The sequence below is a fragment of the Schistocerca gregaria genome, chromosome 2 (assembly GCF_023897955.1).
Source record: "Schistocerca gregaria isolate iqSchGreg1 chromosome 2, iqSchGreg1.2, whole genome shotgun sequence".
Lineage (NCBI taxonomy): Eukaryota > Metazoa > Arthropoda > Insecta > Orthoptera > Acrididae > Schistocerca > Schistocerca gregaria.
The window spans coordinates 128434853-128453269 of record NC_064921.1 but is presented as its reverse complement, the minus strand read 5'-3'; the positions used below and the strand labels follow the sequence as shown (position 1 = coordinate 128453269).

Sequence of the window (18417 nt, the reverse complement as noted above, 5' to 3'; positions counted from 1 at the left end):
CTCTTCCTGTTGTTGTATTCGCCCACCATGCAGTTCATGAACAACTGCTTTTCCAGTTATTTATTGTATATTATTTATTAAGTAAGAAAAAGCAAAGTTATGTCGACTAGACAGCAAATTCCATCAGTTAAGATTGTAGACTGCATATCAACTAACACAATTTCTTTAAACATATTGGATGCTGAAGAAAGTGAAGCACGCAGAAGACATGGTCAGATAGTGCGAATTCATTCATGTACACACCTTCTGCCAATATGTAAATGATTGAAGTTGCAATCCTCTGTGACGGGCAGAACGGCCAACAGGTTGCATTATGTTTGTGTCCAAGATGCTACTCCAGGCAGTTGTAAAATGAATGTTCGCAACGGAAAATAATAAACGCTAAAACGAAGATTTGGCCGTGTCTGACTACCCCCTGAAGCAGATCTTAGGATGTCTTAATTCTACAAATTACAATATAAACATAAATGAATGATGAAGGCAACTAATCCTACAAAATGATAAACGTTGTTCCTGCTTATATACACTCCTGGAAATGGAAAAATGAACACATTGACACCGGTGTGTCAGACCCACCATACTTGCTCCGGACACTGCGAGGGGGCTGTACAAGCAATGATCACACGCACGGCACAGCGGACACACCAGGAACCGCGGTGTTCGCCGTCGAATGGCGCTAGCTGCGCAGCATTTGTGCACCGCCGCCGACAGTGTCAGCCAGTTTGCCGTGGCATACGGAGCTCCATCGCAGTCTTTAACGCTGGTAGCATGCCGCGACAGCGTGGACGTGAACCGTATGTGCAGTTGACGGACTTTGAGCGAGGGTGTATAGTGGGCATGCGGGAGGCCGGGTGGGCGTACCGCCGAATTGCTCAACACGTGGGGCGTGAGGTCTCCACAGTACATCGATGTTGTCGCCAGTGGTCGGCGGAACGTGCACGTGCCCGTCGACCTGGGACCGGACCGCAGCGACGCACATCAGCGACGCCAAGACCGTCGGATCCTACGCAGTGCCGTAGGGGACCGCACCGCCACTTCCCAGCAAATTAGGGACACTGTTGCTCCTGGGGTATCGGCGAGGACCATTCGCAACCGTCTCCATGAAGCTGGGGTACGGTCCCGCACACCGTCAGGCCGTCTTCCGCTCACGCCCCAACATCGTGCAGCCCGCCTCCAGTGGTGTCGTGACAGGCGTGAATGGAGGGACGAATGGAGACGTGTCGTCTTCAGCGATGAGAGTCGCTTCTGCCTAGGTGCCAATGATGGTCGTATGCGTGTTTGGCGCCGTGCAGGTGAGCGCCACAATCAGGACTGCATACGACCGAGGCACACAGGGCCAACACCCGGCATCATGGTGTAGGGAGCGATCTCCTACTATGGCCGTACACCTCTGGTGATCGTCGAGGGGACACTGAATAGTGCACGGTACATCCAAACCGTCATCGAACCCACCGTTCTACCATTCCTAGACCGGCAAGGGAACTTGCTGTTCCAACAGGACAGTGCACGTCCGCATGTATACCGTGCCACCCAACGTGCTCTAGAAGGTGTAAGTCAACTACCCTGGCCAGCAAGATCTCCGGATCTGTCCCCCATTGAGCATGTTTGGGACTTGATGAAGCGTCGTCTCACGCGGTCTGCACGTCCAGCACGAACACTGGTCCAACTGAGGCGCCAGGTGGAAATGGCATGGCAAGCCGTTCCACAGGACTACATCCAGCATCTCTACGATCGTCTCCATGGGAGAATAGCAGCCTGCATTGCTGCGAAAGGTGGATATACACTGTACTAGTGCCGACATTGTGCATGCTCTGTTGCCTGTGTCTATGTGCCTGTAGTTCTGTCAGTGTGATCATGTGATGTATCTGACCCCAGGAATGTGTCAATAAAGTTTCCCCTTCCTGGACAATGAACTCACGGTGTTCTTATTTCAATTTCCAGGAGTGTATTTATTGTAGATTAAAACAATCTTTATATCACAAAGTTTACATTTCCTAAGTAAAATTACTAGCCAATTGCCCAACTGTGTCCCTTATTATGACTGCGCCATCTAATATCAATAACGCGAAATGACTGACATCATCCACGTACCAAACACTAGAAGACACTACTTTCAAAGATGATCTACGGTGGTGTGGAGCCTCAGTGGAAATAAGCTAACGTGATCACAGCTGTTTAGCTTTTATAGCCCTAATAAGCCGAAGCAATTTGCGATATCACCGTATGTACTGCGTCCGGTGCATCGAAGTGCGACGATGGAAGAACTCCAGCCACATATAAACTCTTTCAAACACTAGAACGGCAGAAGGCGGTCGTCTGACTAATATACTCCAGTACTGTCTTCTCCTCTCTGTGCTTTACAGACGAGAAACGCGAACTCGCAGCCACAAGGACGGAGTTCCGATAACATCTCAACGTCACAATAAACAGAGAAAGTGCTCGCAATTACTGAACGCTGCGTACTCAACGACGACTTCCAACCCGAAGGTGAAGTCAAGGATCGTATAGGTTCGCAACAGTACAGTGCCTGACTGTTCTATCTATAAACTCTACTGAGAGCAAAGACAGCAAGTCCGTCTGTGCCATAAAGCAGATATCGAGCGACTGTCACACACGGACGCTCACAACGGAAGACCGCGTCTCTCCACCGCTGGCCACCCACCAAGGCTCGGCTATCCACCCTTCTAATTCCAAAAACAAATCATATTCCCGAAACCACAAAATATTCTCCCTTTCTACAGATTCTTCCGAACGCCGAACAACCATATTTTAGTCTTTTGTCGTCTGTCACGGAAGTTTGCGAGGAAAAAATCTATACTCGCACAATGGTTCCCTTCAGAGTAAAAATCCTTGGAAATAACCAAGCCTGTGTTGTTTCCGAGACGACGCTTCCTCGTTCCTCTCAGTTGCGTCCAAGATTTTCGTAGTTTCGGAAGTGTAATCCTTCCCGTCCGGCTACAATAATGGCCAGTAGCGACTCTATTGTGCCCCAGTGTTCAGGTCTCCCAACGTTCGTCTCCTACTTCCTGTGTATAAGCAGGACCAAGACACCTGTGTGGGCCTTCCACCCAGGGCTTGAGTTCCGCCTGCCGTTTCATTTCCACTGTCGCTCCAACCTCTGCTGGTATGATACTAAAGACACTCCGTCACCTTTCATGCAATAAGCGTTAACGATTATTTACAAGTTGTACATGACAATTTCAGTCTCCTTTATATATGCATATATACGATGTACAACCTATAACATGATACCTAATTGTGTTTGTAGATCATGGAAAAGTATGTGGATGGGTGCTTGTAAAAATTATAGCCACCTTACACGTGTGTATAGTGTTGTTACCAACCTGGTAGGGTATACAAGGGGCGTAAACGGAGTCAGATAATGTTTGATCACTATGAAGGACACGGAAATGCCACGTACACACATGAGACATCGTTATCAACATCTGGCAGAGTTTGAAACGGGCCTCTTTGTGGTTCTCCATTTGGCCAGATGATCGAATCGTGCACCACCCAGACGAGCTCCACGGGAACGTGAGAGTAGTTATATTGGTCGTCAAGGTTATGGTCGATCACATCTGACCACCACGATGAAGGATCACCGTACTGTGCAATAAGCACAACTCATTCGCATCTGAGCCTGGAATTAGAGCGCAAGTAATGGACTCCATGCAACACTGGTCGAGGGGTAGCAGCTGCCAGACTAGGGAATTACCGTCCCATGCGTAGGCTCCCACTAACACCACAACACGAACAGCAGGTTCTGGAGTGGTGCCGTAACCGGGAAGCATGGACTGCTACTGTTTTCACTGCGTACAGTGATCAATCCCGGTTATGCCATGGATAGTACGGCAGCAACCTGAGAGAGAGATCCAACTTTTCCAATTTTTGGAGAGCACAGTAGTGTTACTATTAACATCATAATGTGGGCAGACATTGGGTCATGGTCGCTTGTGATAGAGAGATCCTGATAGCACAACAGTTGGTGATGGACGCCCTGCGCAGTCAGGTGTTAGCCTCATAGGACAGTTTCGTAATAATCATCTTGATGTTGAAGCTCTTTTGTCTGTGTTGGCTTTGACAATAACATACATTTTTGAGTCAGGTCCGCCTTTAGCGAAACACAGTTTTGTTTTTTGTCCCAGATATGTTTCATTGCAGTTGCAGTGTCATCAGTGATTTTTTTATTGTTATCGCTGTTAAACATAAGGAATGTTCTTTACCGTTCAAATACATACAAATATTAGTTTCTAAATCGCGATTATAGGGTTTTGAGGAGCACATAAAATTGTGTATTCATACCTTCATACCACATGGTGTGGTTTCTCTGCTGTACTAAGTTTTTATAGTGTCTGTTTCTCTATACGGTTTGTCAACTGCAACTATATACAACTTAATGTAGGCAAAACATTTACGCAAAAATTACGATTTCTAAACTGTCATGGCTATGCCTGAATTAATAATTTATGTGAAAGGGTGTGCGTGTGTGTGTGTGCGTGTGCGTGTGCGTGTGTGTAAAGAAAGAGGGAGAGAGAGAGTGTGAGAGAGTGAGAGAGACAGAGAGAGAGAGAGAGAGAGAGAGAGAGAGAGAGAGAGACAGAGACAGAGAGAGACAGACTGAGAGAGAGAGAGAGAGAGAGAGAGAGAGAGAGAGAGAGAGAGAGAGTGAGAGAGATTAGGTTTGAGGATTTATCATTATAATTATATATATTTATTTATTTTTAGTTTTATGTAACAGCTGTCACTCGACACTTGCTGAACGCCATAAGGACAATAAACATATCGTGACAGAAATCAACACTGGTATGAAAATTCCCAAATGCAGCAACAGCCCCCCAAAAAAACTAATAATTGAAGAAAATTATCAAATACAAAAAGCCATAGTTGAAGGATAGCAAGTAATAAATGAATACACAGCTCTCTGCAATGAAACTCTGTTCTCTGGCCTCAAAGAATTAGTAGATAATACCAACCTATAGAACTGCTGCCCCCCCCCCCCCCCCGCCCACACATGCACACAGAGACACATACATACATATACACACATAAAACAAAACAAAAAATATACATATATAATGATAAATCCTCAAATCTACTCTCTCTCTCTCCCACTTTCTTTACACACACGTACACGACCTTTCACATAAATTTTTAATCTCAGACATAGCCACAACAGTTTAAAAATCGTAATTTTTGCGTAAATGTTTTGCCTACAGTAAGTTGTATATAGTTGCAGGTGACAAAGTGTAAACAGCAACAGACATTATAAAAACTTAATACAGCAGGAAAACCACACCACGTGGTAAGGGGGTATGAATACACAATTTTATGTGCTCCTCAAAAACCATTAATTACGATTTAGAACTAATATTTGTATATATTTAAACAGTAAAGAGCATTCCTTATGTTTAACAGCCATAACAATAAAAAAAATCCACTGTTGATTCTGCAACTGCAGTGACACATATCTGGGACAAAAAACAAAGTTGGGTTTCGTAATGCTATTTTATAACATAACACACGGAATATGTCTCTATAAACTGTCTACGTGGTCCTGACGTACTCCTGTGGCCATCCAGACCCCACATCTGCCCCTGATGTAACAAGTGTGGGATCATCTCGGTCGTCAGCTCTGTCCAAGTGACAGTAGCCATGATATCAAGAACCAATTAAAACAACTGTGTACCAACTTGTCTCAAAAGTGGATACAATGGCTTTATGACGCCTTCCCCGAAGAAATTAGCACATGCATCCAAGCAGGTGCAATGCAGTAGTAATAAGAGGGCTTATACTACCAAATTCTTTGGAAATTTGACTCTACATTGTAATGATTTAAATAAGATCATGAAAGTTTCATTTCGTTTCCAACTCTCCTACTTCCTTTTTATGTCATTGTATTTCTACAGTTTCAAAGTGTACCAGAAAGCCGTACAGCTAACAAATAAGGCACACAATCTTACGGAATTCCAATGTTTAGCACCGAAAAGTTGGCCAATATTTGTTTGCTCTGGATATCAACGGTGTTCAGTCCTACGGTCGTTGAATCACAAATAGGAAAATGATGAAAATGGCCTTCTTCGCGTAATGAGAAGAGTATGGGGTGGCGAGGAAGGCTTCTGGAAAAAAAATATCTGACAGAGATCCTTGTGACAATCTTTATACGCGGTCATTTACGTCTGCTGCAGCATGTTTAACCTCGTAACTGCACCAGTAGCGTTAGTTGTACTCCGTCTTCAACTACTCAACAAAATGAAACAGTAGCTTATCCCTGCACAGCGAAAGTTAAAATAACTTACGAGAATGCACCTAGCGTGCTCAGCAGTCGTCGATGCTTCAACGGATGATCAAGGCGTGACAGAAACGAGAGATATCTGTATACGAAGCGTTTAGTACGCGGGGAGCAGGATGAACGCAAATGACAGCGTACGCAGAAACACATACGGGGTAAAGAGCTAGCGCAATAAATTTTCTGCCTAAATTCTCCTTGGGATCATGCCCTCTGTCCCTCGTTAAAAAACATACTTGTCACTAATTCCTCAGTTTGAATTCCTACAGTGGTCTTTCTTGGTTGAGTCTAGGAGCTAGTTGATTATTGCCTGTGATGCCTTTCTGAATACTCTTTCTTTCTGTTTTGACAACTTCGAAGTCCCATCCACGTAGGGTTTAAGACACCTCCGCTTTGTTGATATTCTTCCTTAAGCTTAGTGTGGTGTTCGCCTAAGGAAAAATTGCGGGTGTTATTTGAGTATCAGCATAAAAGGGAAAGTCACATACTGACTTGGTCAAGTTCCTAGTGGGATGGTTTCCCATTGCCTTCCTCCAACACTTTTTTTTCCTCTTTGAGTCATCAGGTTTCTGACTGGTTTGACGTAGCAGCCGTGATTTCATCTCTTGTGCCAAGCAGTTCATTTAGGAACATTACTTGCACCTTGTATTCTGAATTATTTGCTGAGTAGAGTCCAGTCTCTGTCTTCGCTATTATTTGTACCCTCCATAATGGAAGTCATTCCCCTATGTCTTAACACATGTCCTGCTATCCTGTCCCTTCTTGATGACATTGTTTACCTCATGTTCCTTTCTTCACCTATTCTGCAGTGTACCTTCTTCTTCCTTATCAGTCCACCTAATTTTCAGCATTCGTCTGTAGCACCACAACTCAGATGCTTCGATTCTCTTCTGTTCCGGCTTTCTCCACAGTCCATGTTTCACTACCATACAATACAGGGCTCCAAATGTAATTGTTAGAAATTTCTTTCTCAAATTACGATCTATGCCAAATACTAGTATTCCTCTGACCATGGTTGCCGTCATTGCTTGTGCTAGTTTACTTTGTATGTCTTTCTTGTTTTTGCCTGTCATATGTTATTTTGCTTCCAAGGCAGTAGAAATCCTTAACTCCGTCTAGTTCGTGATCACAGACTTTGATACACAAATTTATCGCTAATCTCATTTCTGCTATTTCTCATTAATTTCGTCTTAGATTCATTTATAATTAATCCATACTGTGTACTCACCAGATTGTTCATTCCATTCACAACATCCTGTAATTCGTCTTCACTTTCACCGAGGAGAGCAATGTCATCAGCGGATCTTATCATTGATATCCTTTCATACTGAATCTTAACTCCACCCTTGAAACTTTCTTTTATTTGCTTAATTGCTTTGTCGATGCACGGATTGAAAAGCGAGAGATTGTATGCTCTGTCTTACACCCATTTTAATGGGAATACTTCGTTCTTAGTCTTCCATTCTTATTTTTCTTGACATAGTGTGTTTTACCTATCTTTCCTTATAGTTTACTCCTAATTTTTTCAGAATTTCTAATGTCTTGCACCACTTACACTGTCGATCGGTTTCTCTAGGTCAAAGAATCCTATTAAAGTGTCTTGATTTTTCTCGAGTCTTGCTTCCACTATCAATCGCAGTCTCAGAGATGTCTCACTGCTGCCTTAACCTTTTCGGATGCCAAATTGACCGTTATCTAACACATTACCAATTATCTTTCATATTTTTCTGTGTATAATTCTTGTCAGCACGTTGGATGCATTTGCTGTTCCAGGATTGTGTGTATACATTTCTGTTTTCTAATGAAGTCTCCAGTCACATAGATTCTACACACCACATTGAATAAACGTTTCGTAGCCATTCCGATGGAATGTTATCTATCCACTGTGCTTTATGGGATCACAAGTCTTTCAAAGCTACTACCCCATCAGGCAAGATCTCACTGTCGTTGAGACTTTCAGTCTATTCTTCCCACGTATCCACTTTTTCCCCTGTGTTTCAGAGTGAAATTCCCATTGCGTTCTCATTGTCGACGGTCCTGTTTTTAATTTCATCGCACGTTACTTTGACTTTTCTATACGCTGAATCAGTCCAGATTTTCGATGTTTTGACATGTTCCCTGCAGACACTTTGCCTTGGCTTCCCTGCACTCGATCTATCTCATCACGGACTCACTTTACTAAAAGCGTGTTTTTACGCACATTTTTGTACATCTTTCTTCCTTTCTTCGCTCAGCTCGAGTATATATTGTTCTACCGAAGATTTCTTCACAGTTACATTCCTCGGTCCTATTTTCGTCCACCCAAATCTGTTTTTGCCCTTTTTAACGATCACTATTCTATTCAACGTAACTGCTTACTATGGTATGTCCTGCAGCAAAATCTACAGCGTTAAAGAAATTCAAACACTTCTCATTATTCCTTAGTAAATATACCACTTCTTTCCAAATTAAATCTCCAGCACGTTTCCCTTGAGTATCAGCCTTCTGTTTATCACTAATAAATTGTGATCATCGCCTCAGTGCGCCTTAATATCCAATATTTGAGTTCGGAGTCTCTGTCAGCTGAAGTCCTGTTTCTACATGCCTTTTTCAAATACACCTCCTGATTTTTTTAATATTGTATTTTTTAGAATTAAATCTTTACTGCACAGTGGAGTGTCAGCTGATATGAAACTTCCTGGCAGATTAAAACTGTGTGCCGGACCGAGACCCGAATTGGGGACCTTTGCCTTTCGCGGGTAAGTGCACTACCAACTGAGCTACCAAAGCACGACTCACGCCCCGTACTCACAGCTTTAATTCCGCCAGTACCTCGTCTCGAACCCTGCAAAATGAACAGAGGCTTTCCTGCGAACCTTGCAGAGCTACCACTCCTGGAAGAAAGGATATTGTGGAGACGTGGCTTAGCCACAGCCTAGGGGATATTTCCGCCCTGCAGCGGAGTGTGCGCTTATATGTTTCAGGAGTGCTAGTTCTGCAAGGTTCGCAGGGGAGCTTCTGTGAAGTTTGGAAGGTAGGAAACGAGATACTGGTAGAACTGAAGCTGTGAGGAGGGGGCGGGGGTCCTGATTGGGTAGCTCAGTTGGTAGAGCACTTGGCCGCAAAAGGCAAAGGTCCCGAGTTCGAGTCTCGGTCCAGCACACAGTTTTCATCTGCCAGGCAGTATCTTATCAGGCGCAGAGCGCTGCAGAGCGAAAATATCATTCTGAATCCAGTTTCTGTTTACAGCATCATGATGTTCGCAACCGTGTTTGGCGACATCGCGGAGAACGCACATTGGAAGCTTGTATCACCCGGCGTGATGGTATGGGCTGCCATTGGTTACACGTCTCGGTCACCTCTTGTTTCCATTGACGGCACTTTGAACAGCGGACTTAAATTTCACATGTATTAGGACCCGTGACTCTACCCTTTTTCGATTCATGCGAAACCCTACATTTCAGCAGGATAATGCACGACCGCATGTTGCAGGTCCTGTACGGGCCTTTCTGGATACAGAAAATGTTCGACTGCCGCCCTGGGCAGCACATTCTACAGATCTCTCACCAATTGAAACCGCCTGGTCAATGGTGGCCGAGCAACTGGCTCGTCACAATACGCCAGTCACTACTCTTGATGAACTGTGGTATCGTGTTGAAACCGCCTGTACACGCCATACAAGTTCTGTTTAACTCAATGCCCAGACGTATCAAGGCCGTTATGACGGACAGAGGTGGTTGTTGTGGGTACTGATTTCTCAGGATCTATGCACCCAAATTGCGCGAAAGTGTAATCACATGTCATTTCTAGTATAATATATTTGTCCAATGAATACCCGTTTATCATCTGCATTTCGTCTTGGTGTAGCAATTTTAATGGCCAGTAGTGTATTAGGGAGATTTCTTCTAATGGCGGCTCGTATTTTGGTCAGTGTGCTTGTTAGTAGGAGGCACCGAGAAAGGAAGAAAGGGTGTGATATTAGGCTCTTGGTCTTAGCTGACCACACATATGTTGTGGGTACTCACGAAAGTTGCGGTGACGGTGTCTCCGGGCCTGGCTGTGGCAGGTGGCTGCTGCACCACGTATCCGAAGCGAGACCGCCAGGAGGGCATGTCGTACACCACACCGGGCGTCAGCTGGATCAGCTCCTTGGACAGGTCTGGCGGCGTCGGCCCGGGTGTCATGGTGCTCCTCTGCAACAAGATCGCCATGAGGGTGTAGCACGCTGCCAAGTGGTATGGATAGGTGCTAAGTGCGCATTCACTCTCATTCGAAGCGTTGTACCCTTTCGTCCCACCGGTAGTTCTCTTTGGACACCGCACTGGCACTGCGAAGTGGACGTTCTCGCAGGGCGAGACTAGAATGTGGCGTCACAGAAGAGAAATCTGTGGAGTGGATTTGCTTTGAAGGCGGTTGTTATACAGGGGGTTACAAAAAGGTACGGCCAAACTTTCAGGAAACATTCCTCACACACAAATAAAGAAAAGATGTTATGTGGTCATGTGTCCGGAAACGCTTAATTCCCATGTTAGAGCTCATTTTAGTTTCGACAGTATGTACTCCAACGTGATCAAATTGTAAATTTTTACAATCAACATGTGTGGGCTGACGAGAATCCGCACGCAATTGTGCAATCACGTCATCAACACAGATTTTCTGTGAACGTTTGGGCAGGCATTGTTGATGATGTCTTGATTGGGCCCCATGTTCTTCCACCTACGCTGAATGGAGCACGTTATCATGATTTCATACGGGATGCTCTACCTGTGCTGCTAGAACATGTGCCTTTACAAGTACGACACAACATGTGGTTCACGCACGATGGAGCTCCTGCACATTTCAGTCGAAGTGTTCGTACGCTTCTCAACAACAGATTCGGTGACCGATGGATTGGTAGACGCGGACCAATTCCATGGCCTCCGCGCTCTCCTGACCTCAACCCTCTTGACTTTCATTTATGGGGGCATTTGAAAGCTCTTGTCTACGCAACCCCGGTACCAAATGTAGAGACTCTTCGTGCTCGTATTGTGGACAGCTGCGATACAATACGCCATTCTCCAGGGCTGCATCAGCGTATCAGGGATTCCATGAGACGCTAACGGAGGACATTTTGAACATTTCCTATAACAAAGTATTTGAAGTCACGCTGGTACGCTCTGTTGCTCTGTGTTTCCATTCCATGGTCAATGTGATTTCAAGAGAAGTAATAAAATGAGCTCCAACATGGAAAGTAAGCATTTCCGGACACATGTCCACATAACATATTATCTTTCTTTCTGTGTGAGAAATGTTTCCTGAAAGTTTGGCTGTACCTTTTTGTAACACCTTGTATAGGACATATATGTATTAGAACCGTAAGGGTTCCTTTAAATGTTGACTTTTGTCGAGATGTAATATTGCCAGTGGCTTCGAAAATGTAGAGAATTTGTAGCATCGCCAATTATTACAGACACGTTAATTTTTGTTGGATTTGTATAATTATAATTCAAAGTACGCTGGTAAGTTTGATTCCTTCTTAGTTAAAAATATGCATAATTACAAAAAAGAATAATATATACACATACCTATAACATACAGAAAAAGAAAAGCTACAGTAGCAGCAATGATCAATTATGTGTGGCAAAGCTTACATCGGTCAGACGACGCGCACAATACATGAAAGGTGCGTTGAACACGAACGCCACACTCGCCTTTTGCAGCCCAGTAAGTCGGCCGTAGCTGAGCATTGTATTACCACAGGACACGCTATGGAATTTTCGGCCACGAAAATCTTGGCCCCAGCGAAAACTTTTTGGGATTCCGTTATTAAAGAATCTGTGGAGATACGCCTAGCGCAAAATCTTATAAATCGTGACGGCGGTTTTCAACTGGACAAGGCTTGGGACCCGGTGATCTCTCTAATTTCCTCTGAGAGAAGACGGTTTATTCTAAATGACACGTCTAGCGACATCTGACGTCTGTTTTTAGCGACGCGGGCGCGCATTCCGACAGAGGGCGGACATGTAGTTTTCACCTTTACGCATGTGCCTGCGCTCCAAAGATAGAACAGTAGCTCCAGAGGGCGCGGACTTCGACAGAGGACGCTCCTGTGACGGTGGCCAATGCGCATGCGTTTTCGCGCCAATTTTTTGCTATAAAGCTGACTCCCGGAACTTGCAGTCTCCAGTGACGCACACTCACCTGAAGATGGCTGGACGATTGCCAGCCGAAATATCGTGGCAAGAAGTCAACGTGATCCGGCTGCAATCCCGAAATCTCATCGAATAATTATAAACCTAACAGCAATGATAAACAGAACTGCCTGTAACCATACAACGTCGCTGGATTATCTGTCAGATAAGCCGTCACGATAATTCTTATATAAACCATAATCTGACAACTACATAAGGTAGCAAGTTAGATAAGGTGATAGCCAACCATTATTAATCCAGTACCATCAAATATAAAAAGAGACAGTGACAGAATCACAGATACGGAGTGGATGTCAAACCCATAAGACGTTTGTAAAAATGTATAAAAATGAAATCCATTTAATAATTACTTATAAAATTAGTGATGATGCACATATTTATGTACCATACATTTAAAAATGTGGCAATGGTGACAATTCGTACGAACTAGGCCTATTGAAAAAATAAATGCAATCAGAGAGGAGCATACTTGCAATTATAATTAAACAATGTTTTTAAAAGGCATATCCAATGCTGCAGGCCCAGAAGAATATAAATTTGTTCGATTTCGTTTACAAGACTTCCTCCGAGATGTGCGTTCTCAACACCGATACAACTGTTAAGCGAGTGCATGACCTTTAGTATAGAATATTTACTCGTACGGCTGATTCAGACGACGCTAATTTATCTGACAAAATTGAAAAATTGACATCTCTAGTACGACCTTATGCGCACAAACAACTTAGTTTTTTTTGTCAACTGTTTTTATCGTAAATCTTTCCCCTCGCTGACAGAATATTGTCTTCAATGAACTTTAAACCACGATGGTATTTTTCAGGGTACATTGTCATATTTTCATTAGTTTCGAATTAGATTTATGGATATAAGCCCCATTACTAATCAACCATTCCGGTGCCTCAGTTTGGATGAACTATAATAGCAAATACTAATAATGAAGTTACAAGTTAACTTCCTTATTAGTATTTGCTATTATAGTTCATAAAAAACTAAATTTAAAGTACTAACTTGCCTTAAGAGACCTGTTTGCTATCTTCAACATATCTACTCGGCAAACACCATGAATATATCTGCAAGGAAAATGGAGTCTCTCGGTTTTAGAGGCAAATATCCAAAAGTGTGCAAATACTAATTCGAGGGAAAAAATTTCTGAGATTATCCGTCTGAAGAGCAGCACTGTATGGAGGTGCATCATGGACTGTGGGAAATCCGGAAAAGAAGAGAACTGAAGCGGTTGAAATACGGTGCTATAATAGGGTTGTGGAAAATACGTGGACTGGTAGGATAAGCGGTGAAGAGTTTCTCCGTAGAATCGACGAGAAGAGAAACATGTGCAATACATTGACAAGAAAAAGGGATAGGGTAATAGGACATCTGATAAGACATGAACGAATAACTTCCATCGTACTAGAGGCAGCTCTAGATGGCAAAAACTGTAGCGGAAGACAGAAAGAAGTAACGGAGTACGTTGGTTGCAAACGCTACTCTGAGATGGTGATGGTGCCACAGAACGAGAATTTGTGACAGGCCCCACTGATCCTATCACAAAACGGAAAAAAAATTAAAAAATAAAAAATCCTGCGTCAACAAAGACTGCCACATTGCCTTTTCTTAATTGACCCGTTGAAAAGGCGTCTCACTTCCCATAACTTGATATTTAAAATAGCTTGATATTTGAAACAGCTTGCGCATTGTAGAACTTACACTTAGGATGGATTGAGCCAGTTTCCGGTACTGCTGTAGGTACAGGGTCAGCGTGTGTGGACCGTAGATGGTTGAGGCTCCTTCATACCTCTGCACCTGTAACACCAAAACATGCCCTTCTAGTCACCAGGCTCTAGAACGAGATAGAGAGCGACCTACAGAATCCCAATGTGTGGTAGTTTAGCGCTGTAGCCTAGTGATTCACAAATTAAGCTAATCATTGCACAACAAAAAAAATTTCAAACACCTTTCTCAAATTTTTGTTGTGCTCATTTAGGTTTTGGATTATAAATTTACCATTAAACACCAGACTCTTAGAGAATCACATGCCTTAAACAGCTTCAAACGTCTAAACTTTTTTACAAATGAATTACTGTTAAATATTTTACGTTAAGCAAGTAAGCGAGAAGAATTTGAGAAAGGTTTAAAATTATATTTCAAGTTTTTTGGAAGTCGCTAAGTGTTCTCATTATGAAACAATAGATGAATATATTCCGGATAATCTGTGCTTCATTTTAAGCAAAAGTTAGTTTCTCACGCATCGCAGAGTTAATGACGTCATATCGCCTGAATTGTGTGTTGAACATGATATATTTTTGCAGGTACTTTTAGTGATGTGCGTCATTACTTTCTGCAAAGTGAGTTGCGAACAGACCCCATAGTAATGAAATTACTAATTAAAACCTCACGCCTGATGTTAAAATTTTAATGGGCGCTATTTTAAGCAGTAGCTTCGTTTTCATGCATCTAACCCCTTATGATGTCATGACTGTTGGACTGTATGTCGTACGATGACACAATTTTGCAGGTACATTAAGTGGTATACTTGGATACTCTCTTTAAACTGTGCTGCGAATAGAGTATGTACTATGAAAGTAATAAATTAAGGCGGCATGCCTGATGAAGTTTTCCTCTAGACACAAAAAATTTTTAACCGTAATATCTCTATTATTGTGTTTAACCTTTAATATAACATTATACCCTTTAATGAGTAGCTTATGATAGAATTTTAAATTTCTAAATTCGGTCAGTAATAACGCGAAATACTCAAAATCGAATTTTTGTTGCTTCTGAAAGCTGTTAAATAGGCAACCTACAAATGGCAACGGATTTCGATATAATGTTTTAATAATACAGATTTCTGTAGAGGACATAATGTTCTGCAGTAATTACAATGTTAAACCAATAATTCAAGTTAAATGACACTTTCGTGGTTAAAATTTATGATACATATATATGAAAAATGAAAAGTCGAAAATTGTCTTCTGTTATAACCTGATTTTCACTGTGAAAAATTATAAGTTGACAAGTAATGTCCCATAAACCTAACTTGATCCATGTTTCCATATGAACCTAGGATTTTCGAAGTGAATCTTTTTGTTTGTAAAGTGATTATGTCAGTACGGCAAATATGAAAAAAAGTACGGTATAACACATCAGTACCAAAACGCATTTATTCCTGTGTAATGAAATATTGTAGACCAATATTTAGTTAAAAATTTGTAGATGGTTTTGACACATCACGTATCAATATTTTCCACATAATTACAAAGTTTGCTGCCGAGTATACTAAATGTAAATTTCGTAAAAACCAACTGAATTCCTGAGGAATGTAGTAGTTTTTCAGATACAGTCTACGATGTATAAGGAAATACAGTCAGTTACTTCAGTCTTAGAACGGACACTACGGTGATTTCGAAATGACTCCCGTGAAACAGACACACCAGCTATAAACACTCCGCGCCTCCCCATTTGATCAAATGTTCTAATGTGAGTGAGTTCCTAAGGGACCACAGTGCTGATATCATCGGTCTCTAGACTTGAGCACTACTTAAATTAAGTTACGCTAAGGACAACACACACCCATGCCCGAGGGAGGACTCGAACACCGGCTAGAGGGGCCGTGCAATCCTTCTCATGGCGCCCTAAACCGCACGGCCACTTCGCGCGGCCTCATTTTATGTTTCACAGTCTTCTGATGTCCACTTCATCACCTGTAGCAATTTTTCGTACTTCCGAAATTGCCCCACTAAATGGTATCACTCCCAGCTGAAGAACTAAACCGATTCTTCACGTTACCTACAACTAAAATTTTACCGCAAAAAAACAGAGAATCATTGATTACTTCATGGGGTTGAACGACTGTAGCAAAGAAAAATTCTATCTACAGCACGTCACTTGCAGTACTGTCAAGAAAGCCATAATGCGGATTAGATCAGCATGTACTGGACATGATGGTATCACTATCCAGATGGTAAATCTTATTGTTGACCAAATACTGCCCTCTATAACAGACATTTTCAACGATTCATTAATCACATGTGTTTTCCCTGAGGCCTGGAAACTGGGACAAATTAAGCCACTGCCTAAAAAGGACATAGCCACAGCACCCTCTGACTACCGCCCCATCTGCCTTCTTCCTGCACTATCAAAGGCCTTAGAATATATAGTTCATGACCAGCTCACCATCTACCTCACTACTAACAACCTACTAGACGAATACCAATCAGGTTTCCGTAAACATCGAAGCACAACATCTGCTCTGATAAAGGTGGCAGATGACCTGAAACAAGCCATGGACCGACAAGAAGGGACTATCATTTGCTTCTTAGATTTCAGCAAAGCATTTGATGCTGTCGACTTCGACGTCTTACTGGCCAAACTTAGCGGTCAAAATTTCTCACCAAGTGCAGTGCAATGGTTTCGCTCATACATGACGTCTCGTCAGCAACGCGTCCTATCTGGGGATATAAAATCACAATGGCGGCAGGTAGTGTCAGGCGTTCCCCAAGGCTCAGTATTAGGTCCTATACTCTTCTCTCTGTATGTCAACGATGTGTCATCGGTTCTGACCTATTGCAAATACCATATGTATGCTGATGACCTTCAGTTGTATCTAAGTGCGAAACCAAGGAATCTCAAGAAAGCTACTGAAAATTTCAATACTGACCTCGATGCACTGTCAAAATGGGCACAGGACATAGGTCCAAAACTAAACCCATCTAAAACCCAAGCGGTACTTGTTGGTCACTCTAAGCTCTTGAGCCCAAAACATCGGGAATCCTTACCACCTCTTATCCTAAATGGAACAAGTATTAACTTCTCTTCCTCAGCAAAGAGTTTGGGAGTAATAATAGATGATAATCTAAATTGGACAGAGCACGTAACTGCAGTGTGCAAAAAAGCATCAGCATCCCTTCATGTCCTACAAAAATATAAAAAACTCTTACCTTTCGATCTGAAAAAGAAATTAGTGCAAACGCTTATACTCCCAATCATTGACTACAGCGATATCTACAAGGCCTCTCTCAGGAAAATTCCCGACGTCTAGAACTGGTCATGAGTGCCTGCGTCCGATATATCTGTGACGTTCGACTTTTTGATCACATTTCACCAGCATATGCAAAATTGTCCTGGCTGTGTGCAGACAAACGCAGAGATTTCCATACACTCTGTCTCATCTACTGCCTTATAAATGTAAACTGTCCCTCATATCTCTCCTCGTCCCTAACGCTCATGTCGGAACAACATGACAGAAACACACGTTCCCATTATAATAAAATCCTCTCCGTTCCACTGCATCGCTCAGTCACCTTCTCCAAGTCCTTTACAGTAGCGGGAACCCGACTCTGGAATAACCTCCCTCCTTATGTTAGAGAACTTAAAAACATGTCCAGCTTCAAAAAACAGTTAATGACGTATCTACTTAAGCAACAGTAATGCCTTCCTCTGTACATGAATGCACTTCACCTCATTACTTCCCTCTTTCCCCCTCCTTAAATCTCCATTCCCCAAAATACGCTAAACTAGGAAACATCTACTTTACACACGAAGATATTATGTTCATCTGCACAAACCTTCATTACTATTGCCAATCCTTTTCATGTTTGTCACTATTATTTGATTTTTTTACTGTTATCATTATTGCTTATTATTGCTTTTATCATAATCTGTATGTATAGCACCTGTTGTAAAAATACTACCGCATTTACTTTATTAGGTCTTAGTCACTACTCTTTATTCATATTGTCACTAGAGTAAGCTAATATTCTCATTTAAACTATGGTCATGATGTAACTCTGATGTGTGAAATGCTGCATGTGTGGAACACTGGTCCGATGTAAGAGAGGGCCTGATGGCCCTAATCTGATCAGGTTAAATAAATAAATAAAATAAAATAAAATAAAAATATAAGGAAAATAGCCGTCCTAATGCTCAAAACTGCGAATTACTTTACTGGGAAATAATTACCGCCTAGGT

At 42.5% G+C, this 18417-nt stretch overlaps 1 protein-coding gene across 8 annotated transcripts in view; it reads right to left on the bottom strand.

Annotated features, from left to right (window-relative positions):
* LOC126336504 (neutral ceramidase-like) overlaps positions 1–18417 on the bottom strand; it is a 489135-nt gene that overhangs the window by 26556 nt on the left and 444162 nt on the right. For all 8 annotated transcript variants that reach the window (XM_050000278.1, XM_050000277.1, XM_050000275.1 and 5 more), the window contains 2 exons: positions 14158–14253; positions 10291–10458 (listed from right to left, as the gene is read on the bottom strand). In XM_050000278.1, the coding sequence (XP_049856235.1) occupies positions 10291–10458; positions 14158–14253 (264 nt within the window). The remainder of the gene's footprint in view (positions 1–10290; positions 10459–14157; positions 14254–18417) is intronic.